We start from the raw sequence: 26,120 nt of genomic DNA on the forward strand, positions 1-26,120 counted from the left end.
GTGGAAGGATCCAGTCAGTTCCTATTAATCCCAGTAACTTTAATCAACATTTCTGGAAGTCATTGTCCATTTTCCTCCCAGCATAGAGTTTAATTTTTCTATAGATACTTCAGGATTGCTTTTTCAGAAAAATAATTCTGCAGTCATATGTTCTTAGATCACCTGTAGTTTCCACTTAGTGTTAGCATTGTAGATCAGTTGTAATAAATGCTGACAAATTTTTCTTCTTTTCAGGGAAAAAGAAAAGATAGCTTTTAAAAAAACTATTATAAATTCAGGATACTTGGGTATTGCTTGGGTTATGCCGCATTCATTGCTACTAAGTGGCTAACAGCATTTGAATTATCAGCCATGGTTTTGTCAAGCAGGTCAGCATTACAGGGGAAAATGTGACCAACTTTCATCTAGCTAACTTGCAAACTTCTAACATGAAAATGTGAGTTTCAGTTATGGGTATATTGATCAGGGTCTTGAAAGGGTTTGTCTAATCATGCTGCCATCACATCACTTTCAGAGAAAACATGATCTGCAAATGTAGAAAAATATCACTTTAATTTAAAACTGGGGTGGTATTTTGTAAAAAGGCATGATATGCTGAGTTGTTCAGTGGCACAGAAGCTGGTATGTATGTGAGTGACAGTGTAATAGTGGTTAGCTTTTTTTATAGTCTACTAATTGTCATAATATTTTTAATAATTTTACATACCCTGTGCTTTTCAATTATCCTTTAAGAAAAGGATTATTGTTCTTAGTCTAGACAATGTAGTTCTACAAGACCAGCTCCTTTAACAACTCCTAAGATTGCCAAATGCAGGGTATGCAGATTCTGGAATAGTTGTTCATGGTACTTGAAATGATTAATCCTACAGGAGCAAGATTCTGCACATTTCAGAAGCACAGAGGCAGTAGTATATGCTAGGAGTCAAGAAAAAAAGGAGAGTTTATCATCTCTGGAAGAAAGGGCGGGCAACTTGGGAGGGGTACAGGGATCTTGTTAGGTCATACAGAGAGGAAATTAGAAAGGCAAAAGCTCAGCTAGAACTAAATCTGGCCACTATTATAAAGGACAAAAAAAATGTTTTTACAAATATGTTAACAGTAAAAGGAATCCCAAGGAGAATATCTATCCTTTAATGGATATAGAAGGGAACGTTGCCACTAGAGATGAGGAAAAGGCTGAGGTACTTAATGCCTTCTTTGCCTCAGTCTTTAATAGGGAGACCTGTTATCCTCAGGGTACTCCACCCCCTGAGCTGGAAGGCGAGGATGAGCAGAATATACCCCCCTTAATCTAGGAGGAAGTAGTTAGTGACCTACTATGCCATCTGGACACTCACAAATCTATGGGACCAGACGGGATCCATCCAAGAGTACTGAGGGAACTGGCGGAGGTGCTTGCCAAGCCGCTCTCCATCATCTATCAGCGTTCCTGGTCAACAGGGGAGGTCCCAGAGGACTGGAGGCTTGCCAATGTGACTCCCATTTACAAGAAGGGTCAGAGGAAGGATCCGGGGAACTACAGGCCTGTCAGCCTGACCGCAGTACCTGGGAAGATTATGGAACAGTTTGTCTTGAGAGCACTCACATGGCAAGTCCAGGACAAGCAGGGGATCGGGCCCGGTCAGCATGGGTTTATGAAAGGCAGGTTCTGCTTGACCAACCTGATCTCCTCCTATGACCAGGTGACCCGCCTAGTGGATGAGGGAAAGGCTGTGGATGTTGTCTACCTTGACTTGAGCAAGGCCTTTGACACTGTCTCTCATGGCATACTCCTTGAGAAGCTGGCGGCTCATGGCTTAGACAAGTGTACTCTTTGCTGGGTAAAAAACTGGCTGGATGGACGAGCCCAGAGGGTTGTGGTGAGTGGAGTTAAATCCAGTTGGCGGCGGGCCACAAGTGGTGTTCCCCAGGGCTCAGTACTGGGGCCAGATCTGTTTAATATCTTTATTAATGATGTGGACCAGGGGATCGAGTGCACCCTCAGTCAGTTTGCGGATGACACCAAGTTGGGAGGCAGGGTTGATCTGCTCGAGGGTAGGAAGGCTTTACAGAGGGATCTGGACAGGCTGGATCGATGGGCTGAGGCCAATTGTATGAAGTTCAACAAGGCCAAGTGCCGGGTCCTGCACTTCGGTCACAGCAACCCCATGCAGCGCTACAGGCTTGGGGAAGAGCAGCTGGAAAGCTGCCTGGTGGAAAAAGACCTGGGCGTGCTGGTTGACAGCCGGCTGAATATGAGCCAGCAGTGTGCCCAGGTGGCCAAGAAGGCCAATGGCATCCTGGCCTGCATCAGAAATAGTGTGGCCAGCAGGAGCAGGGAGGTGGTTGTTCCCCTGTACTCAGCACTGGTGAGGCCGCACCTCGAGTACTGTGTTCAGTTTTGGGCCCCTCACTACAGGAAAGACATTGAGCTGCTTGAGCGTGTCCAGAGAAGGGCAACCAAGTTGGTGAGGGGCCTGGAGCACAAGTCTTACGAGGAGCAGCTGAGGGAGCTGGGGCTGTTTAGTCTGGAGAAGAGGAGGCTGAGGGGAGATCTTATCACTCTCTACAACTACCTGAAAGGGGGTTGTAGTGAGGTGGGTGTCAGTCTCTTCTGCCAGGTGGCTGGAGATAGGACGAGAGGAAATGGCCTCAAGTTGCGGCAAGGGAGGTTTAGATTGGATATTAGGAAAAATTTCTTTACTGAGAGGGTTGTCAGACGTTGGAATAGGCAGCCCAGGGAAGTGGTTGAGTCACCATCCCTGGAGGTATTAAAAAAGTGCGTAGACAAGGTACTCCAGAACATGGTTTAGTGGGCATGGATGATGGCTGGACTCGATGATCTTGAAGGTCTTTTCCAACCTAAATGATTCTGTGATTCTAGTGAGATATGGAGGTTTTTTTCCCTGAAGTCCTTATAATTTAAAATGATCAAGATTGACAGAGGATAGGGACATGTTGAGTCAAAAGGAAAGAAGAGTGATGGGATGATAACAGCTTATTAGTTGCATTTTTTTCTTATTTTAAAATTAAGAAGTTTCCCAACTTTACCTTAGCTTAGTCATGTTTAAAGTGTTTTTCCTTGATTTTGATTTACAGTGTAACTGTACCTGCATTTCTGCTGGTAAAACCAAATAGCAGGAAAATATGTGGTATCTGTTAATGCATAGTAGTCCAGTAGAGCTAGTATGTCAGTTGTGTGAGAGAGAGTTTAAAAGTTTACTCTATGCCTGGGAACACTTTTTGGAAAATTTATTTTGTTTCCTTGAATCGTGTTCATTTACACTGCAATCAGAACAATGTCCTCAATACATTGGAAGACTAGTTCTGTGTACAATATGCTATTAGAAAACCCTAGTCTCTAGGGTTTTATGTACTTGGCCTCTGACCTTCCTCACAATAAAAAGGTAAGCATACAATAGATCCCTTTCAGAATTGCTTGGCTACTAGCTTTTATGAGGCTAAGAAATCTCAATGCACAGTCCTCTTGTTGTGCTGTATCTTGCTTAGGAGTTTTTCTGTTACCTCATAATTTAATATGTTTCCAGTATTTGGAGGAATCTCTGAACTTATCTAACTTGTGACCAACAAGCAAAGATGTTGAGATTCAGGACTCCTTTCCTTGCTAAAATTTCTGCAATGCAATAGTATTCAGCTACTGTGTAATGAAGAGACCACAGATCTGCCAGAAGAATATTCTAGTGATGTAACTCTAGAAGGGTGTCCTGTATCTTTGAGCTTTTAGAAAAATGACTTGTTTACACAGTGTCAGGACTTGAGTCTTGTGCAGCTAATGCTCAAAGCAATCAAAAGTATCCAGCTGGATAACTGGGGGTTTCTAGAACTAGGAGACTCTCAAAATAGGAACTTTGCCTGTTGTATGTTGCAAATGATTGGGCTTCGAGTTTAGGTCATCACTTAGCTCCAAATTCAACTATTTTTGAGGATAACAACACACACAGTAGGAAATAAATACCCATTCAGTAATGTCACTTGTCTGGAGCTAGTAGTGATTTTCATTCAAAATTTGGGCTTAATTGCAGGCAGCTACCCTACATCTTGCAAGTTCTGTGATCACAGAGCTTTTTTTTTTTTTTTTTTTAATTCAGACCAGTTGTATTCTTTGGTGGATCTGATGATTTGAGAAGATATTTTTTCTTTGCATAAGACATTTAGATAGTTTGGTAAGTCTTACGGGTAAGGTTGTCTCACATCTGCTATATGTGGTCCTTTAGATTGTGAGGGGAAAGCTTAGGAAATTTGTTGAAAATGATTATTGCATCAAGAAACCTATAATTTACACAATGGCCTGTCTGTGAAGAATTTTGGAGATCTTACAGTGTTTTGTAGGCTTGTTTTTCCCAATTTGACTTTGTCTAAGAATCAGATTTCTCTTGAGACCTCAGGCTAATGGGACTTTGTTGAAGACATGAGCTAGAAGATCTGCCAAGACCTGGTTTTCCTGTATGATGCTTGGGTTAAGCTTAAAGTATGTTTATGGCAACTTCTGTTGCTGTACATGTAGTCACTGCTAGTGAGCAAAAAATTCAGTTTGGTCTGCAAAACAGCTTAATTAACATGGTTGGGACTGTCCATTCTAGTGTACAGTGATTTAAAGGGCAGCTTTCTAAGCATATTTTGTATAAAGGTAGTTTGACCTTTCTCCTGAAAAGATCATTAAGCTGTTGTTCAAAAAAACACTTCCATTGCTTCCATTTCATTCAAGGAGATTTATTGAAGTTTTCTTCTAATACAAAATCTTGATTCAATTTTTGTATCAGTCTGATCAAACTTGAAAGGGTTTTCAGAGGTTTTTTTTAAGATACCAGTGAAGTGAAAGTGAAAGCCAAAGCAAAAATTACTATCTTTCCAGGTTTTTCTGATCTCGTATCATGTTGTAAGCTCTTTTTTTGAAATTATGTGGTTAGGTGCCTGCAAGAGAAAAACACTAAACTGGATATTAGAATGTATTTGTAAGATTATGCACTGATGTCAATGCATGTTATGAAGTTAAAACCTTAGAAGTTGCTTTAATTACATCAGCTATTAGAGACCAAAGTAGCAGTTGGAAAAAATGCCTCATTTGATATATATATTTTTTTAATTTTTTAATGTCTTTAAGGACTCTTCATAGAGCTATTCAGAATAGGGAGGCTGATGAGAATCAAAAGCTTTGGCTTTTGTGTGTCTTTCACTTTCCAACAAGTGTGGCCACAAAACAGGAAAGAGATGGAGCATTTATTTTTCATTTTCCTTAAGATCATCTTGAACTGAGAAATTCCCTCTTGCAAGGCATTTGAAGAAAACATATGTTGCCTTGCTCTTCCCATCCATGTCAAAGGAGTAACCATGGTAAAAGGAAATATGGTCTGGGTAACACCCTGGGCTGAACATCAGTATGCACTATGTGCTCCATGACTTACGTTAGTTAACTTTCCTAAACATCTATGTTTCTTACTCCCTGTCTGGCTTTGTATGATTAGCATAAGTCTTGCACAAAAGACTAAGGGTTATAACTAAAGTCATTAGTTGTCCTGGTTTCGGCTGGGAGAGAGTTAATTTTCTTCCGAGTAGCTGGTATAGTGTTATGTTTTAGATTTAGTATGAGAAGAATGTTTGTAACACACTGATATTTTCAGTTGTTGCTGAGTAATGTTTATACTAAGCCAAGGATTTTTCAGCTTCTCATGCCCAGCCAGCAAGAAGGCTGGAGGGGCACAAGAAGTTGGGAGGGGACACAGCCAGGACAGCTGACCCAAACTGGCCAAAGGAATATTCCATACCATGTAACATCATGCCCAGTATATAAACTGGGGGGAGTGGGGCTGGAGGGGGGATCATTGCTTGGGAACTAACTGGGCATTGCTCGGCAAGTGGTGAGCAATTGCATTGTGCATCACTTGCTTTGTATATTCCAATCCTTTTATTATTATTGTAGTTTTGTTATTGTTATTATTATCATTATTAGTTTCTTCCTTTCTGTTCTATTAAACTGTTCTTATCTCAGCAAAGAGTTTTACCTTTTTTTTTTTCCCGATTCTCTCCCCCATCCCACTGGGTGTAGGGGAAGTGAGTGAGCAGCTGCATGGTGCTTAGTTGCTGGCTGGGGTTAAACCATGATATTAGTGCTCAATGAGTATGCGTATACACACATGAATGTGTTTGTTACAATGATTTTTATATGTCTGAGTCTCCTCATGCTGTTATTGAAGAAATTATTCCAATGTGTTTCATAGTGCCTAACATAGAGACTCCTCTTTCATTTGTAGCTGCTCAGTGGGTCTCTAACATAATAAGCAATAAAAATGGGGCTGGAGGGTGTTGGCTGTTGTTTAGTAATGTTCTGCATCATGATTTCTGGTTTTGGTTTTTTTGTTTTTTAGCATTAATAAGTATTTTTCTAACTTTAGCATATGAATCAGAAAATACTGCATCTCTGCCATGTACAGTGAGTGGCGAGACAGACTCTTTGGTGTGAAATATCATGCAGTTGTAAATACACTCATAAACTGGCAGATTAGCAAGTCAAATATGGTGAGTCATCAAACCGATCAAGCAAATTTGGATATGAGCCCTTTACTGATAGACTATTTACTTGAAACAGCCAAAGGGTATAGTATTTCAAATCCGATTTTGTATATGAATACTTGGAAAGGGGAGCTGGTTTTAAAATTCTAGCAAACAGCTGTGTTCAAACTTAGCTTTCTAACCAAGGGGCTTCTGTTACAGGTTTTCTTGCATATATTCTCATAATGTATTATAGTCTTTGTTATAACAGAGTGTCTGATGTTGTAACTCAAAATCCTTACCCCAAGCAACATGATTCAGGTTAAGTCAGAGCTTCTACTTTTGTATGTGTGTTATTGTGTCTGCATCCTAAGCAGGTAAAATATCTGTTTCTTGATTAGGCACAATCATAAAAGGCTGCCTTTACTTTCTAGACAGTGGACACTGTATTTTCCTATCTATTTTCCTGTCTTGGTGTTGAAGTTAATTGAGTATCTTTGCTTCTATAAGGGCCTAGTTTATTTGCTATTACGTAAATCAGCTGTTCTTACTAAACCCTCTTTTGGGCTAACTACTACAGAGTTTTAATATCTGTTTTGCTAAGCAAAGCATTAGCACCAAATAAAATACTGTTTCTTTTTCTTTCGTTCTCTCTCTCTCTGTCTGTGTGTCTTCTTTTTAGGGAGACAGATTTGGCCTAAAGATGTATAATTTCTTTTGGTTTTAAAGTGGATTCTGTGTGACAGATGCAAGCCTCCTTCAGGATTTTTTCTTTTTTCTAAATTCAGAGGATCTCAGAAAAGTAGGAAAAATAGGGGCACTATATTTCAGAGCATGACAGAAAGTATGTTTGAATACAAAGAAAAGATTTAAGATTCTCAGAAATGTGTTTGCTCTCTGAAAGTCCTATACTGTTGTTCTAGAACTAATGTAACTGCTGTAACAAGACCAACAATGGGAAAACTAGTGTAAATTCGGCACAAAATCTTTTTTTTCTTAGCTACTCTGAGTGACTAGATGCCTCTGTTCTGGTTTTATGATAGTGCTTGTGATGTTACTAGTGTGGAAAAAACATCTCATGTAGACAAAGATGCAGGGTATTATATTAAAAGGCATTAATTGTACAGGAAAATTGTTGTAGAATTTCCTAATCTTACTACTCAGACCTTCTGTTAGCTGAAATATCTTTTGATTTAAACATACACTTACTCAAAATGAGATAGCATTTGTAGGAGAGAGTGGTCTCATATGTCAAAATTACCATCAAAGGAGGTTTTACAGGAATGTTTTAAAACAAATGCTTAAGACAAATACTTGCTTTAAGATGATGCTTTCTAAGTGCATAAATAATAAATATCACCAAACATTACCCCTCCCTCTTCACATTTTTTGGCACTGTGCAATAAATGACATAAACGTTTGGGTTCAGTTTTATTGCTGATTAGAGGTTTGACCAATAACTGGTCATACCGCTGACTTCAAGGCCTTGAAATCAGTGGGATTATTTAAGAAGTAAGGTATTCCATATGTAGTAGTTTGAATAGTCAGCTAATAGAATTACAGCAATAAAACTCTGGTAGAACAAGGTTTAGACAACCAATCAAAGGTCCTCTGAGAAAGTGGGTAAATATTCTAGCTTTTTATCCAGACTAGAGACAATGTTGTGGCTACAGTGGTAGCAGTAACTGTAGTAATTTAATGCAAATCCAGATACATCTTCTGTGGACATCTAGTCAGCATGCGTTGTTAGTTTCTCTGAAATTTATTAAAATACTATGCAGGGCTGAGATTTTAGTTATGATGCAAGCAAATCTTTGGTACATCAAACAGCAACTCCATAGTCAAATGGGGATTTGGAGTTTGTTTAACGCTGCTTTTAAAAAGTTATTTTGACACCATGTCTGGGAAATAGAAAATATTAACATGTATGTTTATGGTTTTTTTAATGCAGAGATAATATTTATGCATTTGTTTCAGGTATAATTAAACGAAGTTTTAGTGCTTCTGAAAGACAACCTCAGGTTAGGTAGGTACGATTTATGATTTTAATATAGATTATTTAATTGATCGTTGTTATGATCAATTCCAGTTGGTCGTTTCACAGTGGAACAGTTGCATGATTGCCGTCATGAAACATTTCCTTACTTATCAGTACAACTTCATTTTATCTCAGCCTATGACACTCAACCTGCTTGAGGATATTGTTAGAGGGTGTTTGCACACAGAAACTTTATGTGAGTAATTTAAGGGCTGGCATTAAACTGATAAATAGTTTTAAAAGTGGACCTTGCTACGTCAGCTTAAACTGACATTAGTTGGTTAGCCAAATTCTGGTTTTGCATTTTTAAGCAGCTGTTTTTCCATAGAAAAATGTGTTTGTACATTTGACAGTGTAGAGTAATATCTTGTCCCTTTGAACTCCTCTATACCTTCTATATAAATGTAGATATGCGTTTTTGGAATTCTGGAGTCCTCATTTCTTTCAAAAAGGAAACAAAGCAAAACAGAATATGGTATGGCCATCCCCATTCTCCTTCTAAAGGTCTTTCCTTTTGCTTCTGTTATTTATTCAGAAATGCATCAAACACATTCTTGACCAACCATTATTTTTTCTGATCTCCTTGGCACCACTCTTGTTCATAGACTCTGTTCTTAGTTTCTTCATTTCTGCTTTTCTTTCACATCTGAACAAGCCCCCCCCCCCAACACTCCTGGCTCCATCTGCCTCTTGAACAATTTTTTCCTCTTACCTTTAACTTTACCAGGTAAGTATTTATGGTAACAGCATTGATTCCTCTCTGCTGTTTCTCCACAGACCCTGTTTGATCCAGCTTTCACTTAAGGAATATTACTGTAGCAACTCTTACTAAGCTGTTTAATGACCTCTTCAAGTCACAGTTCCTTTATTTTCTTGATCTGCTATTTACCATTGGTGCTATCTTTGTCATCTTAAAACCATGCTTTTCTGACTCTTCTGACTCTATCTTTTTCTAATTCTCCACATAACTTTTGAAACTATTCTTAAGGACCATTCAGAAGGATACTAGTTTATCTGTTAATCTATTTCCTCTGAATGTTACATGTGGCTTTACCACTGATTGTCTTTTCTTCTGTGTCTTTTCTTTGCATGTACAAATGTGGCTGCTTACTCATCTACCTACAAAATCATGCTGCAAATCATGAATTTAGCTGTATACACCAGACGTATTTCCTTCTGTCTACACTAAATTTTTGCTTATTTCTTTAAGATCTCTTTGTGGCCATACAGTTGAGTACTACATAACTAAAAGGAATGTCCTAATTGCCTGTACTTGAAGTCCTACCCATTAGCTTGGGTTTTGATCATTCTTGAAAATAACATCCATCCTCACCAATATTTTGATATCTGAGCAACCACTTTAACTTGTGCATCTCTCAAAGTTCTTATTCAGAATAAGTCTCACTGTTCTGCCTGGCACCTCTAAGATATAACCTTTCCTATCAATATACGCTGCTGAAACTCTTGCTTGGGTTCATAAGACTATCATGCAAACAACATCTTTCCTGGTTTTGATACATGCATTCTAGTCACTCAAATGCCCATTCAGAACACTGCTGCAAGGAACATTTCTACAGCCCTGCCTTCAACCTTGCCATCTTCTGTGTGTATCCTTTTACTGGTTATGCTTTTCCTATCACTTCAATGGCAATACTTTATTTTTGCTTTCAGAGTTGTTCTCAGCATATCACCATCCAGTCTGTCACTTATCACTCACTAGCTTTCCAGCTTCAGTCCTGCTGCAGCCAGTAATGGCAGCTTCCTGATGCTTGAGCATTGAAGCAAGCACATTTTTTTTCTCCATCTCTGCCCCTCACATAAACATTAGCAAAACTATTTCCTTATCCTTCTTCATAACTACTCCTCGAAACTGTAGTTTTCCCTACTGCCTAAAAAATATATACGAATTCTTGCCATACTAGGGCTGTTGAGGCTGCCATCCATCAGGACATCATATTGGTTCTTTCAGTTCCCCATCTGTCTGTATCCATTTGTTGTTGCTTATCTCAGCTAGTGAAATCTGCAGGCTGGGACAGTGTTTGTGTAGAGTATAGAGCAGAAGCTAGCATTGAAACATCTGGATCTATATTTCTGACATTGAGGTATTGCTGTCCTGGCGATATAATGTTAATTTTTTTCCCCACTTTACTAGTACTGTGTGCCTTATTACTCCTGTTTTATCCACTAGACAGTAATTACTTTATTCTTCATGTTTTCTATCCATAAAATGGGTTAATTGAAATGTCCTTAAACATGTACAAATACAAAATAATGTGTAATCTAGTGGATTATTGAGTTTCAAATATTAAAAACCTGTCTACTGTTTTTGTACTTTCCAAGCTAAAAACTGAACAAGGAAAGGAATGGAGTCTAACTTTTATTTAGCAGAAGTCATGCTATTTTGGACATAGAGTAAGCCAGCCTTTACATGACTTATAAATGCATGGGTAAAAACTAGTGAATTTGGACAGATTTTCTTTAGAGGAAACATGAGATGGAGTCAGGGAATACTGATATTTACAGTCATTGATGCCAAACACAATTAAAAGTACCCCCCTTTTTTTTTTTTTTAAATAATGATAGAGATTATATTGAAGGTCCAGGATCAAGACTGCGACCAGGTAATTTTGTGCTTGCAACAAAATTAAACTGTAACTTAAATTAAACCTGATGATTTCCAAGTTTTTAAACTTTATTCTCCTGTTGCATATAGAGTGTCTCCTTTTATTTCTTCAGCTTTACTGCCTCTTGGTCTGCTCTTTGGAGTGCCTCCACTCATGTGCAGGGCCCACACTAAGAAAACAGAGGATTTGTTCATGGCAGTTTCATAGTCTCCAACTTGTAGTTCTTTGCAATATGAAAAATCATGGTATTATCTAATAATTATATTTTTAAATGTTAGAAAAGGAGATAATAACATTTCAGATACAAATACGTTATCTGAAATATCCTTAAGGAATTTTTAAAAAATATGAATTCCAGTAGTAAACCATTTTAGTAGACCTCATTTTAATGGTCATCATCCTGGCTAAACTTCTGCTAAATGCAATGGGAATTTCTCCTGTGAAAGGAATATTTCATAGAGTCCTTGTAAATTATCACGTATTTATACTTCATCATTGATGAAACAAGTTTTCCATTTCAGATACTTTTCTTTCTTACTGAGAAGCTTCACATACTGTAAGCTGCTAAGCAGTGACTTCAGAATGCATATTGTCTGAATTAAATAATATTTGAAAGAAAATTTTGAGCAGTTGAAATATTGATCATTGAAAAAGTACTTTTTGCCTATACTAACTTCTATTTCACAGCTTTTTGATACAAAAATTGTATTAGGAATTTAATTATGCAGTACAAATCAAAATTTGTTGTCCACTTTCAGCAGTTTTCAGTGCTGTTTACTGAGGAGTGCCATTATAATGCCAACACAGAGTTTAAACCTACTATCCAGCCATAATGTATCGGAGCTATAATGATCTGCAGACAAACACTTTAGCCTTTGTTATTATTTTCAGTCCTGTGGGTAATTTGAGCAAATCTGATATCTTTTGTCAGTAATGTTTTCCTTTTGGATAAAACTTTTGATAGTTTTCAAGACCCCAGCAGCCTATTCACACATACATGCCCTCATCCCCCAAATAATGCTATACTTTTGCATTTAAAAAAAATACAATTGTGGAGTGGTCTGGAGTATATGGACTTTATGAGAACTCCTAAATTTCCTCGCTGAACACTGGGTCTCTAGCTGTCTTTGAAGTACATAGACACTACAAGTAGACGTTACATCTGAGCCTCCTGAACTGGTAAGTCATATTGTTGCTGTCATGCTAGAAAAGAGAGAAAGCTCCATACACTGAATGACAGGGAAATCCATATTATGTCCTACTCGGTCCTTTCTGTTTGCTGATATCATTCTAAGCATATTTTTATTCAGAAAAAAAAAAATTGAGGAGACCCACAAAAGAAAGGGCACTCATTTATTTGCTCTTGTTTTGTAATACAAGCCATTGACAGCAAAAGCGAAGTCAAATACTACAGAACAGGGAACAGTGAAAAAGGTAACATGTCAAGGAAGTAAAGTTTTTATCATTGTCCTAACAAAAACTGGATTCCTAGGCTGTAATAGCAAGACTACACTATTTATTTTGGGATTGAATGTAGCAGTGTTGAAACAGTTGGTAGGTAGAGAGGTGAAAATGAGGCAAAAAGAGCTTAATCAAAATTGTTCTTCTCGTGGCATATAATATTTTAGATTATTATAGCATGGCTTCCACTGTCACCTTGAGCAGAAAGACCAACCTAAATTCTTCCTTAAGTGGCTCAGGGAAAATGCAAGACTTCTTTTCCTCTTATTGATATTAAGAGGAGACTTAGGGAAAAAATGTCAAACTGAATTTCACTTGCCTCTCTCAACCCATCTGCCAAAAGGCATTGCCACAAAAAATCAGACAGTAGCAATGATGTCATCTTCCTGATCCTAATAGAAATGTGTCTCTCTGTGATAGAGAATGACATTTTCTGTATCTTTGTTTTCTGTGAGAGCGCAGCTCAGATCTGGTTGGTCCCTAGACACTTCAGTTTGTGAATGTCTCTCTTCTAGTTCTTGTTAAAGTAGCCAGCACAGAAATTCAACAGGAGAAAAAATTATAATAGTTCAGTTGTGGACTAATTAATTTTGGTATTTGGATTTCATCTCCCTCTCAGTAGAATTTTCATTCTTGATAACAGATCACTTTGCAAAAAAAAAAAAAAAAAAAAATTAGGTGGATGTAAATCTGTACATAAGACTTTATGATCCTCAGGGTGTTTCTGTATTTAGAATATGGATCTAAATTAGCCTCTGAAATGTAGTTGAGAGGTAACTGTATTTAAGAGAGATACAGGGCTGCTGGCTGAAGTTCAATATTTGGACTTAAGCTCTTTGCTTAGCTTCCAGGTCTAATACTCAACTTGGAAAGACAATTTTGTTAACTAATGTTCTTTTGTGATTTATAGTGGTACTCTGCTGATAAGCTTTTATTTAATCTCTGGGTCTGACAGCGTGTATGACTTAAATACACCAGATTAAAAATTATAAATAATGACTGATTTACCACATAAAAATTCAAGAATCTGATTTAGTTTTGGCTCTATACTCTTTCTCAGCAGGCAAAGCATGATAGAGGAGCACTGGGTAAATAAGAATCAAGCTATTCTGTTTGTTTTAATTGTTATATTTAAAATCTGAATGATATTTTGTAAATCTGCACAGTTTGTAGAATACATAATATTTACTTCTATGTCCTAATTCTATTAAATTACCTAAAGCTTGATCAGCAGTATTTATTGGTTCTTATGGCTAGAGTTATAATTATTCCATGCAACACAAATAAATTATTATGTCTTTTTTTGGTTCAGTAGGTAAGTTCATAATGCTCATTAGTTAACAAAATATAATCAACCTTTTAGGTATAATATCCACAAATCAGTACTGACTTTACTGTGCTTTGTAAATATTAAGTAATGCTCACTCATTTAGGTAGTCAAGTGAATTTGGTTTTGCTTTTTACCAAGCTGCCTTTGGCTAATATTTTTCAAATATCTCATTGAATATGGCAGGAAAAAAAATCACATGGATATTTGATATTAGTAGCTGATAAATTAGGGCAGTTTTGCTTCAGAAAAAGAGCACGGTGTTTTAATCACCAAGCTGCTTGTACTACAAGAAAAAAATGTACCTACAGCAGACAAGTATATCTATCCCAAATTCTGGATGACCAAGACCATATCTGATTTAATGGCTGTTTGTGATTAAGTCCCAAACAGTATTTCAGTGGGGGAAATAAACTTTCACTTTCAGCTTTTGTTTTCAATTCTTGAACTAAATATTTTCATATAGCTGATATATTTTTTTATCTGATTTTAACACATAGAAGTAAATGAACAGGTTAAAATTGTTGTGTTAAATTTATTTTGCTGAAATAAAAGCATAGCTTCTATTCATGCATGACTTCCTTTGCAGTGCTTTTGTCTATGAAAAGTATACTTTATATACATGGATTTGGCTGACAGAGGATGGTAGTCTAGCTTTAGAGGAAGAGGAACAGGTTTACAGCTACTCACTATTTTCATAAGATAAGAAAAATTCAGTTTTCTTGCTCCTTGCCATGATAATTAATTCACACTTATCTAAATGAAATCAAAAATAATCTAATAAAAATTATATGAGGAAGCCTAAATGTTTGAAGTACTACAATATTCTTAATTCTAAAGTGATGTTTTTCCTATTAATTCCAAACTGACTCTGTTCTTTACTTCAGAGTTTGTACTACAAAATGTAGTGTCATTGTCATCAGGTATGATGGGTGCTTTTTAGCAAAGATCCCACTTAGATACCCAACTAAATAGTTAAGCTCTAAAATATAAGCCTGTGTGTGCACTGTTTGTGAATTTGTGTATACATATCTATTGTGCATGTTAGGTAATAGTTAAAGCAAATGTTCAAATACAATGTGTTTAAAAAAACCAGGTTTTTTGAATATCTATTTTAGAAGAAAATAGAAACAACTTATAGCAATGTCATTTTCTCAAAGTGCCAATACTTTCTCATTGTGGATCTCCAACTTCATGAACTCTTCTTAGTAATTAGTCAATGAATATTTTATCTTCTGATCTGTCTAGTGTATAAGTCTAATTGAAATGTTAATGCTTAGAGAAATGATATGGAGATATATTAAGAGACACAGCGCTTTTCAAAACTGATAAAATATTTAATTTCTGAATTTTTTTAGTCTTTTCTTTTTCTTCAGACAGGGTAATTTTATATCCTATATAATATGGCAAGGGTGAGGGGCATAAAACTTTCATTATGTATGGTGTATATGTAATGTGCATAGCTCATAATTACATGCATATTTACGTAGGAATTGCATCTATGTTAATATTTTCTGGTTTGCATAACCCCATTTTGTGGCTGGCTTAACCTCATGCATTTTTCTATCAATATCTAATTAGCTTTGCATTTAAAAGTTTTTAAAACCCACTTTTCCCGTATATTCACAGGTCAACACTACTACTTTAATGGAATTTACAAGCAAAAGCACTATATAGTCTGCAATACAAAGCAATTGTCTGTATTCTTTCCTTTGCGGGGAGAGGAATTTTTACAGCATTATTCTTTGCTTAGCATTGGTGTTCTTTTATTCTAAACATGAAAAATGCTGTTTACGCGCTTTATAATGGTGTAATTTTGATCATGGAGAATGCTGGTAACAGGTCCTTTCCGCAGTCTTCATCAATACATCCTCTAGATAGGGTGATCTCTGGTGGGGAGGAATTTATGTCAAAGCACAGAAACTACTAATTTTCTGATGCAAAGTAAAGAAGACCCAAGAGATTCATAGCTTCTTGCACATTTTCTTGAGGTTTCTCTCAAAACATGTTCTTGCTAGATGTTGGAAACAAAAAGTAGCTGTGATAAAGCAACACACATCACTATAAAGCAACATGAAAATACATTTTAATAAAATTATGCTCCAAATGGTCCACATCAAACATTTTATTGTAATTCTTAGGGTAAAAAGAAAATAAACTTCATAACATCAAAATATATAAAAGATAAATATCATGTGTGTTGGTCTATGTAAAAAAAAAACCAGTTAAAATAAGAAAATTCTGTTTATCATATCTTTAAACTTCCTTTTGAATAAATGTGGGAAAACTTTTGTGATTAGTGAGGTACATTAATACTACTTTTCTCCTGGAGTAACTTAGAAGTTAATCAGAGAAAGGGATTTTCTTTTGAAACCAAAATTACATTGCCTAATCTTTTAAGTATTTAGATTATCCTTTTTTTGTTCCCAACGCTATTGGAAAAACAAGACATGCATTAAAACTTAATATTTACATCTGCAGGTTTTAAACAGTGTACACTATTAATACATTATGGCAACAAAATGAGCTGTCCTGATTTTACTGTTGTCATCTACAGCATCGGCAGGAATTGCTGTATCACAAAGGAAGGTGCGTCAGATCAGTGACCCTGTTCAGCAGATTCTTATTCAGCTGCACAAAATTATCTTCATCACTCAAGTATGCATTACTATTCCTTCTGACATTCTATACTTTTTAGTTATTTGCTGTTGTCAAAATGATGGTACTGCAAAGTGCTGCTAATTTAGTCACTGTTCTTTAAAAACAACAGAACTTGACATTTTTGCAGATGGCAGGATGCTTTAAAAATATATCATTTAAATAAAGAGTAACCTTGAATATTAGTATGTGGAGGATGGCAATAATTGAGTCATGAAAAAAAATTCATTGGCTCAGCTCAGCAAAATGGATTGTACAGTAAATTATTTTTACAACATTCTGTCATGCCAGCAATATGAATATTTTAAGTGACTTAATATCATATACTGACATGGAGAGTACATAAAATGCTTTCCTCTATAGCAATAATTTCTAAATAACTTCTAAGTAATATTTTTTATTGTCAATAAGTAGTAATAATTTCCTGGGATTTCTAGTGCAATAGTTCAAATCCTGAATATGTTAAATATTTTGAAATGTCAGATCTTTTTCAAACTTAAGACTTATTTTAAAATTAAGTTCAAATATTTCATAGTGAAAAGAGAGTTGAAGTTATTTCATGCTGATTCCAAAGCAAAAATGGAGCTGATATAAATCTGCATTGAGCTCTCAGCTAAAAACGTGATGGAAAACTTTTTATTCTCCAGAAAGATGGCTGCTGTTCAGTTACTTGCAAAATTTTCTATTATTAAATAAACATCTTTTTATTTTCCAAAATGAAGTGTTTATATTTGGGAAGTGATGTTTATCACCTCAGGGGATTTCAGATTGCTGAGCCAAATTTGTTTGGTTTTCTTTAGAACAGAATAGCATAATTGAACTTGGGTGTGTTTTACATGTCGTCTTTTTTTTTTTTTTTTTTTTTTTAAACTGTCAAGCTTATCAGAACAGGTAATACAAGAAATAAATTATCAGAGACAAAGAAAACAATTGTTATTTAAAATAATTGGAAATTATCTCCTTCCCCTGCTAACACAAATGAGGCAGTTCAGTCTTTACATGCTATATTAGGAGTATGTCCAAGATGCTCATTAGTGAACTTATCCTCTCTGTTGAAGAAGGTTTTATCAAGTGGCCTGCTAATTAATGCAAGTTATCATAATGTGGATGCCCAATAACTGAGATCTAAGAGCAACTCAAAGACTTGCTCAGAATTGATCACTGAAGCAGTAGTAACAACTTTGATGCTTTTGGTGTCAGTTGGTTTCGGAATGGGAAGGCAGAGAAACCAGGATCCATACCTGTACTTTTTCACTGTTTACTCTGTGCTTCTCTTGTACTTGTTTATGTTCTTACAAATCTAAGGTAGAATATTTTTTATAACACATAGCTGTTTTCTAAAACTCTGTTACATATTTCAGCTGACATTTCTAAACTGAAGTTTACAAGGGAGAGTTCTTGCCTGTTAGTTCTTGGCTGCCAGCAGCCTTCCCAATCCAGTTTCCATGGGAACAAGAGTCAAAGTGATCTCTGGAAAACAATGTAAGAGAAAGCTTTTTAAAAAGCATTATGTAAATGCTTGGCCTTTTTTTTTTTTTTTTTTTTTAACTGATCTGACATCTGATTTCATTAAAACAAAAGCTAAAATTGAACACTAGTGCCTGAGGCAACTCTGAGTTTCTCAAGCAGTGGGCTTGTTCTTTACCACTTTTGCTTTAGAATATCCCAGTATGCCCATGGTAAATTAACTGCACACAGTTCATTGCAGTGACATGTAGTCTACAGAGTATCTTGCAGGCCTTTCCTAAGGCATCATTTTTTTTACTCACTTATGGGCTAAGGAACATTCAACATTTGACTTAAAGCATATGTGTAAGGCCTTATCTGCATGAAAAGAGAGTAGTATCTATCTGTAACAAAAAACTGTGTGCAACCAGCTGTCTGATGAAGTCTTTTATGCTTAGGATGTAACCTTGATCCCTGGTTCGTCAGAGCACATCAGGACTCCTGTGAGGCCAATATAGCTGTTCCAGGTTTATAGCTGTCTAAGAGCAATAATTTGTTCCAGCAGGGAAAAAAAATCTTTATAATGTGTACTGTGACAGTGTTTGAATGTGAATCATTAGTGGTCAAACATTCCTTGAGTAGTCAAAAAGCTTTCTGACTTCAGTGGAGTGGCACTTTGTGAATTTACATCAACAATGTGATTATAAAGTGTATACTAAATGGTAGAAAATCATAGTTTTACAAACGCTGTCTGCAAGTATAAGCAATTACACAGAAACAGCATAGGAGATCTTTCCAAAAGGGTAGTACATACCATAGAGTTGTCAACAGACTGGGTTGGTGTCATTGCAGTGACCAACAGCTGAAGCTTTACATTTACTGTTGGAGCATAAAAATTATTTTAAAATCTCAAAGAGCAAAGGAAGAGACCTCCTTTGAACTCTCTATTGAAGACTTTAAAACACAATAAAGTATGGTTTTGCTTTTGTTTTGTATATATAGTTGAAAGATATGTACTTTTTCAACCAAAAAATACAGGAGAAAAAGTATACAAAATCAATTTTGCTTTATAGACAAGTGAAATGTAAATTACCTCCCACAGGAAGCTTCTAGCAAAAGAGGCATTCTGAATTGTATTAAGATGTGCATAAGGACATTAAAAGAGCCTGTTGAAGCCTTTCTACACACGTTGAATGAAAGTCTAAGCTTCTTGAAGTTCCATTAATTTCAGCTGGAGTGACTCATTATAGCCAACATGAAATCTAGTCTAATGTCCTATGGGCTTCATCTGTAGAAAAATGTCCCAAATACTAGCACTTTGATCAGGGAGACTGTCACGTCCCAAAGTTGGAGCAACTCAGGTTCGTGGATTTCCTTTGTCAGAATTATGGTGAAACGACACCAGGGGAGTTCAAACAACAATCAATATTTATTCAACCTAGCTAACCTTGCCTAAGTACAAGTGAACTTATCAATATGAACCTTGCAACATGTCGTTAAGCCGCTGTTTGAAAAGAGAAGGGAGGTGTAGAAAAAGAAATGGAAAAAGGAACATGAAATGTATCAGAAGGAGAGTCCTCCCGCTGAGTCACGAGGTTCAGAGCAGACCCCCTTGCTTTCTGGACTCCTTCTCAAAGAGGAGCCCAGGGGCGGCTGGATCCACTCCTAGTCTCAGACTTGCTCAACGGTTTATGTTTAGAAGGATGAGGTGTAGGGACTGTGGAAAAGAGAAGGAAAAGAGGGAGAGAGAAAGAAAGAAAGAAAGAGAGAAGAAAAGGGTTTCACCAGTCCTGGGTCCAGTGTTGGTCCAGCCAGCGTAGAAATCCAGTTCTGGGGGGCGCACACTGAGAACTCATTCTCCCTTCTTTTATAGTGTGTTAGTTGATGGTCGCAGTTCCCATTCCCGAGGTTCTCTGGAATTGGTTGGTGAGCTTTGGGTGGGGTGTTCATTGCGGAGTTGGCTCTCTTTTCCTGCTGGCATGATGGCTTAAGATAGAAGCACAGCCCCATCTTCTGTGGGGCCTCCTCCTCCAGGCGCATATGCTGTGCTCCTTCTCCTGCTCACTTAAGTTAAGGAATTGCGGCTTTGGAGAAGCACAGTCCCACCACCCTCCATGGGGGCCTCTCCTCCAGCCACATTGTCCTGTTCACAAAACTCCAGCGTTTTTACAGAGGCCATTTTCTCCACCAAAGTTCTTTAACGGATGTTTGAGACATTGACTATAATTTGTCAGACCGTTACAGAGGCAAATCTAGTATTATCTGTATTAGGCTTGTTATAATGATCTTTACCTTCAAGGCTAGAGGGTCTGAGTTATATGATATGCCAAGCCTAACAGAATGGGCAAACTAAGGAGCATTATTAAAATATGCTTGTACTGTTGTTTATCACCATGCTATTAAATATCAATGTTTCTTTTTGCAGTGTAGCTACTTTTTTCAATAATGGTACTGCTCATTAGGTCATCTTTATGGCAGGTGTAACTGAGTGGTGAAAACATCTGGTTTTTTGTTTCATGCAGCTTCCTCCAGCTTTGCAATGCAACTTGAAAAGGAGAATCATTGAGAGATTCAAGAAGTCCCTTTTCAGTCAGCAGAGCAATCCTTGTAATCTGAAATCAGAAATGAAAAAGGTGTAGTACACCAATTACTACGTGGTTGACTTTGTCTCTTCTTCTATTTGAATTAAGCTATCGATATTAATATCACAAAAATATAAGTGTAAGATTCCATTTTTAAAAGGAAATATTTAGAATATTCTCTAGCTATCCTTTATTTGGAAAATATAGAGGCTTCTTAAGTAAGCAGTTTCTACAGAATGGTTTCAAGTTTGTGTCTGATCATTAGAACACTTTTTGTAAATGGAAAGGACCTCCTAACTGCTAGTGTGCAAAACCAGACTTCATCTCATTAGAGCTCAAAAAAAGAAGAGGAAGGAAAATGTAACTTTCTGTGGCAAAGGCTGATAGAAATTTTGTAAGGTCTTAATTTATGTAAACTCTTCTTAATTTGTTATTAGTTTCCCAATATTATTCATGTTTTGGAATGTATTCCTATTCAAAGTATGAATTTTAAGAAAGCACTGTCCCAGTGTGTCTTAAATATAGCAGACCTTGTCTTATTGTTGCGTAGTGTGTCAGCAATAGTTTAGTGTCATCAGTTTAAAAATACTGCAGATTTGCAAGAATGGCATGACTAAAGAACCATGCTTTCATGTTTTCCAATGACATGTTGGGCGCTCTCCAACAGAGAAAGAGCTAATGACTAATATCAGAATTTCTAAATGTCCTTCAAAATCTCCTGAGAAGACGATAGTCAGGAGAGGATCTGAAAATTATATCCTTGGCATCTGTGTACTGTGGGAGACTGTGAAGCTAAGATATTTCATTTTTTGAATTGATGACAAAGCAGTTATTAGGTATGTTACTGTATCTAAAATTTTATGACAAAGATGATTTCTTATCACTCTCTTAATTCCTCTGTGTAATCTAATTTGATTGTCACCTACTTGCACTGAATTGTGGGATCTTCTAAGTCACTGTTTGCTACGAAATGGACTGACCCCAAATGCTAAATCCTTCCTGTGCTTTTGTAATAATTAATCTGACGTGTAAGCTCCGTGGAAGGTGGCTACTTAGTGTTTACATTGGTTTACATTGGCAGTACATTTGAAAGATAGTTAAAGATGCCTCTCTGAGCCATCAGTTTCATGCCAATTTGCTGTCCTGCAAATCAAACCAGGATTTGTTAAACAATTCCTGTATTTCAGCCATAACATTAAATCTAAGGAAATATTTGCTAATCATGTATTGAGTTGATGTTTTGAGCAAAGAATGCCCAAAAATATGGTAAGAAAAAGGAAGTGTTTATTATAAAATTAACCTAATTTTCAAATGCCCAGAAATAAAGGAACCTGTTTGTTTATAAATTTATAAATATTATAAACTGTGAAATTGTGTTAGCTTTAAAACTATTGGATTTAAACCTGAAGAAAATGAAAGAAATATACTATTTAAAGAGTAAATGGTAGTAAACTGAAGATGTTTGGAATGCTGAATGTGATTCTGGGCATTTCTACCTTGAAGGAAATAGTTACAGAAATAATTAATAGAAAGCAACAAGAAAAAGCACAGTTAGAAGGATAAGCATCAGTGAATAAATAGTACATATTTTCCCCAAATCACCACCATAAATACATTGGGTAACAAGGATATCATTTGGAGATGATAGGAAAAACCTAAATAGAGAAAAGAATTAGGCTGAACTCTTCCAGCAAGTGTTGTTACGTGGTTGTGCAATTTCTGCAAATAAAAATTAAAAATCATGGGGTTTTAACCATGCTGAATTAGAAAACCTAATTAGAATACAGACAAAAAGATTCCGCCACTGATTGGTGGTGGGGTAAAGGTCTTCCAACAACAGATATTCTTCTATTTCTGTAACTGTAAAAGTGTTAACATGCTGCAGAAATGCATAACTGGAATTTCTTTCCTGCCCACAAAGATATTTTCATGTCAGAGTTGTTACTGGTGGATATTTTCAAAACTAGATGTTTTTAAGTTTAATGTCAGTATCCTTGCTCACATAATCAAGTAGCTGAACTGACTTTCAGGTTTAAGAAGTGCTGGGATCCCTCTAATGGGAATTATATTATTAGATATATGGACTAACAATTTCACTTGAAGCCTCAGTTTTGAAAACCAAAGTCATCAGATATTTCTGTCCTAGGTTTGAGGGAATACAATTCCCTGTTTGTCTTCACACAAATGTATAGTTTGTGACATTTTATTCGGATAGTCTAAAGAACTCAGTGCTTTATACTAAGTGCAGATTGGCAGCTTGCAATGTTCAGTCAGTGTTTCTGGAGAGAAGTATTGAAAGTATTGAAATCTCCTTTGACTTTTGTTTGCATTGGGAAACATAGGAAAGGGTAAACTGCCTTATAGAAGTCTGAAGTTTTGGCAAGTGGGAAGGATGGAGATTTCAGGTGTCCTTTACTTTTCTCTCTATATTTTTTTTTTCTTCCCCAGCTGCTGCAAGGTTCTCCTGAAATGATTGAGCCCAGCTTCTTCACAGCAGATTGGCATGTGGTACTTCTCTCTTCAGGTGGAAATATGTTGCTTCCAGATGATAGAAAAGGTAAAGAAAGCAACAAAACCTCTGTAGTGGCATATATATTTCTAATGAAGTGTATGGTATCAAAGCAGAAGGAAGTGCTGCTCAAAGATCTGTCTTTAAGGACAGTAAAGTTATGTTGACTATACTGATTTTCATTGTCAGGGGGTTTTTTGTTTGTTTGTTTTTTGTTTTGTTTAATTCCTGGTAAGATATGCAGTTTACCACTGATGGAAAATCCTACTAATTTAAGAGAGTATACTTTGGAATTACAAAGAAGTATCAAAGATGCAAACAACACATGATTCATCCGTGAATATCAAAAGAAATGTTTGTAGCTGAAAATGTCCTACTTAGGATTTACCTGTCCTTGCATGTGACTTTTAAACAAACAGTATTTAAACCCTATGTTGTTCTTCTGTCATGTTTGAAACAGTTGTACTGGGATGATTTAATTACCTAGCTAGATCAAGCTCTACAAACTTGAGAAGCGAAGTGCTATGTGCTATGCCACATGTCTATAATGTAAAGTGTGTGTGTGTATGTGTGTGTATATATATATATATATACACTTTAGAAAATTAATATTGTGAAATATACTTAGGACTAGTGATGCTCAGTGTGACAAATCATGAAATCCATCTCTAATCAAACCTACCATCACTGGCATCATCCTGGGTGGGGAACCACAATTCCTGGTTCAGAGACTTGTTTCATCATATACCTCTTTGTGCAATGGACATAAGGGAAATGTGCAGCCTGTATTTTGGTATTTGTGCCATTTCCATTCTTCTAAATACAGGAAAAGCTATGTTGGAATCCATGGACTAAAGGACATAGTAACATTAAACACTGTGGTGCTAGAAAGAAGGGTGAGAAACTTGTTTTGCTGGTCTTTGTGTTGAAACTAGCTTATCAGTTCCACAGCTTATTGCAAAAACCAAAAATAATACTAGGTGTCAAGGGTGATATTTGACTAGGAAATGAGTTCCTAACAATCACTTTAAATATGAGCTTTCTTTTGTTCCCAGAGACAACAATGCAATTTATTCAGATGCTCAGTATCTGTAATTTTTGAATCTCTTAAACTGCAAAGAATACTTTTGTTCTCACAAATTGCTGCTGGCTGTGTGCCCTTTCCACTATAAATTGTAAGTGGGGAAGAAAAAGAAAGTTGCATTGCTGTGTTCTGTTACATTAAGTATTTAAAATATTTTCCATCAGTTAGAACTCTTTCATAATATGATAACATTGTGTGCCTCAAATGTTCACATCATGCCATAAGATACCTCCCACTTTTGCAGGGGGTCATTGTGGACACTGGAATGAGCTGCTGATAATCAAGCATCTCTCTTGTCATTATATTTGTAGTGGAATTGCTAAGAAGCTGATGAGGGAGCATAAACCCCAAATTCAGTAGTATAACATTACTTGCCTTTTACTTTAAGGTATTGTTGGCACTTCTGACATAGCAGAAGGGATGACATATGAACAATTGCAGGTAAGCTATAAATATACCTATATGTATTAATTTATTACTTTTAATAAAGACAATTTACTGAAATGAATTTCTTTTATCCTGTAGACTCTAATTGAAGAGGTTCTAGAGGAAAGTGGTTATTACAATTTCTCTTCTAACAGGTGAGTCTGTTCAATTTAAAAAGAAAAAGTTAATTATGATGTGCTAAACCCAAATGTATCATTTGCCTGTTTACATGATTGCAATTTCATTTTAAACTCAGTGCAATACTGGTTTATTATAATATGTGGATGCATGGACTGGAAGAAATGTACGTGGGACATATTAGCTAATCTAAGCAGGTTTTTTTGGCCGCATCATTTCTTCAGACGATAGAGTGGTGCAAGTTTGGCAGCAGTTTCCTCACATTTTTCCCCATATCAAACCACAGCTGAACAAAAGTTTCATTTAAATAGAAGTATATTTTATTATAATACTCTACCATTACAGGGTTGAAGAGATGAAGCTGACATATTTAGTAAAATATTTGAGTACAGCACAACAAGCAAAGTGGTTGCTAGCACAAAAGTGCAGGGGATGAAAAAAATTTAAGTCTTTGAAACCAGGCAAATGCCTTGTCCTAGAGATGGTATATCTTTCATGCAGGTAACCTTTGAGGAACACAAGAAAGAAAATATATGAAAAATACCATTATAGTCCACAACATAAGCTTAGCATTTCTCATTCTTTTTGCCTGCTTGCCTGTTATTTATCATCTCAGGTATTCTTTAGTGCAAAAAGGTTCACTACTTCCATCAGGTAGGTCTGTTCCTTGTCTTTGCAGTAATCAACATTTAAGAGTCTGGGAGACTGCAGTTAGGTTTTCTAAAACAAACAAAAACCCACACACCACCCCCACCCCCCACCGCCCTCAGTACAGATACTAAGAGATTTTAAGAATTTGTAGTTCCTGGTGCCTCAGTGGTATTTTTCAGTTATTTATTATCTCTGCAAATTTTTTTGTGTGGATTGACTCTAGCTTGAAAAGTTTCAAATGTTAGTCTGAATATTTTTATAGGCTACTCATTACATTGGAATTCCAGCTTACAAGTGTCTTACAGCTGCCAGCTGTAAGTATTGAAAAATCATGATTCAGCACTCCAAAAAAAAAAAAATAATTCACTCTTTAAACCTTCAGGGTATACTTGAATCATGTTCACAAATCATTTTTGCAGCCATGAGGTCTAACAAATTTGTTTATAAGTGTTTTCAGGTATTTTAAATTTTTGTCCTAATCACAAGCTCCCAAGATTTTGTGCTGTAGAAAAAATATCACACAACTTATGAAAAAAAAGAGAAAAGGGGTCTCATTTTTAACATCAAGATCTAGTAAGTCTTATTATAAATGTATAAGTGTGTTGTAGTTGTATAGGCATTTATCTCACAAACAGACTGGCAAAAAGCATCTTACTGCAATTAACTGTAATGAAGCAGGTGTTTGCTGAA

General features: G+C 36.3%; 1 protein-coding gene across 6 annotated transcripts in view; it reads left to right on the forward strand.

Moving 5' to 3' along the window:
- NEK10 (NIMA related kinase 10) overlaps positions 1-26,120 on the forward strand; it is a 119,517-nt gene that overhangs the window by 82,469 nt on the left and 10,928 nt on the right. For all 6 annotated transcript variants that reach the window (XM_052797737.1, XM_052797701.1, XM_052797729.1 and 3 more), the window contains 7 exons: positions 8,464-8,512; positions 11,108-11,145; positions 16,494-16,594; positions 20,563-20,673; positions 23,071-23,179; positions 24,604-24,656; positions 24,741-24,796. In XM_052797737.1, coding sequence (XP_052653697.1) covers positions 8,464-8,512; positions 11,108-11,145; positions 16,494-16,594; positions 20,563-20,673; positions 23,071-23,179; positions 24,604-24,656; positions 24,741-24,796 — 517 coding nt within the window. The remainder of the gene's footprint in view (positions 1-8,463; positions 8,513-11,107; positions 11,146-16,493; positions 16,595-20,562; positions 20,674-23,070; positions 23,180-24,603; positions 24,657-24,740; positions 24,797-26,120) is intronic.

Source organism: Harpia harpyja, chromosome 1, assembly GCF_026419915.1.
Source record: "Harpia harpyja isolate bHarHar1 chromosome 1, bHarHar1 primary haplotype, whole genome shotgun sequence".
Lineage (NCBI taxonomy): Eukaryota > Metazoa > Chordata > Aves > Accipitriformes > Accipitridae > Harpia > Harpia harpyja.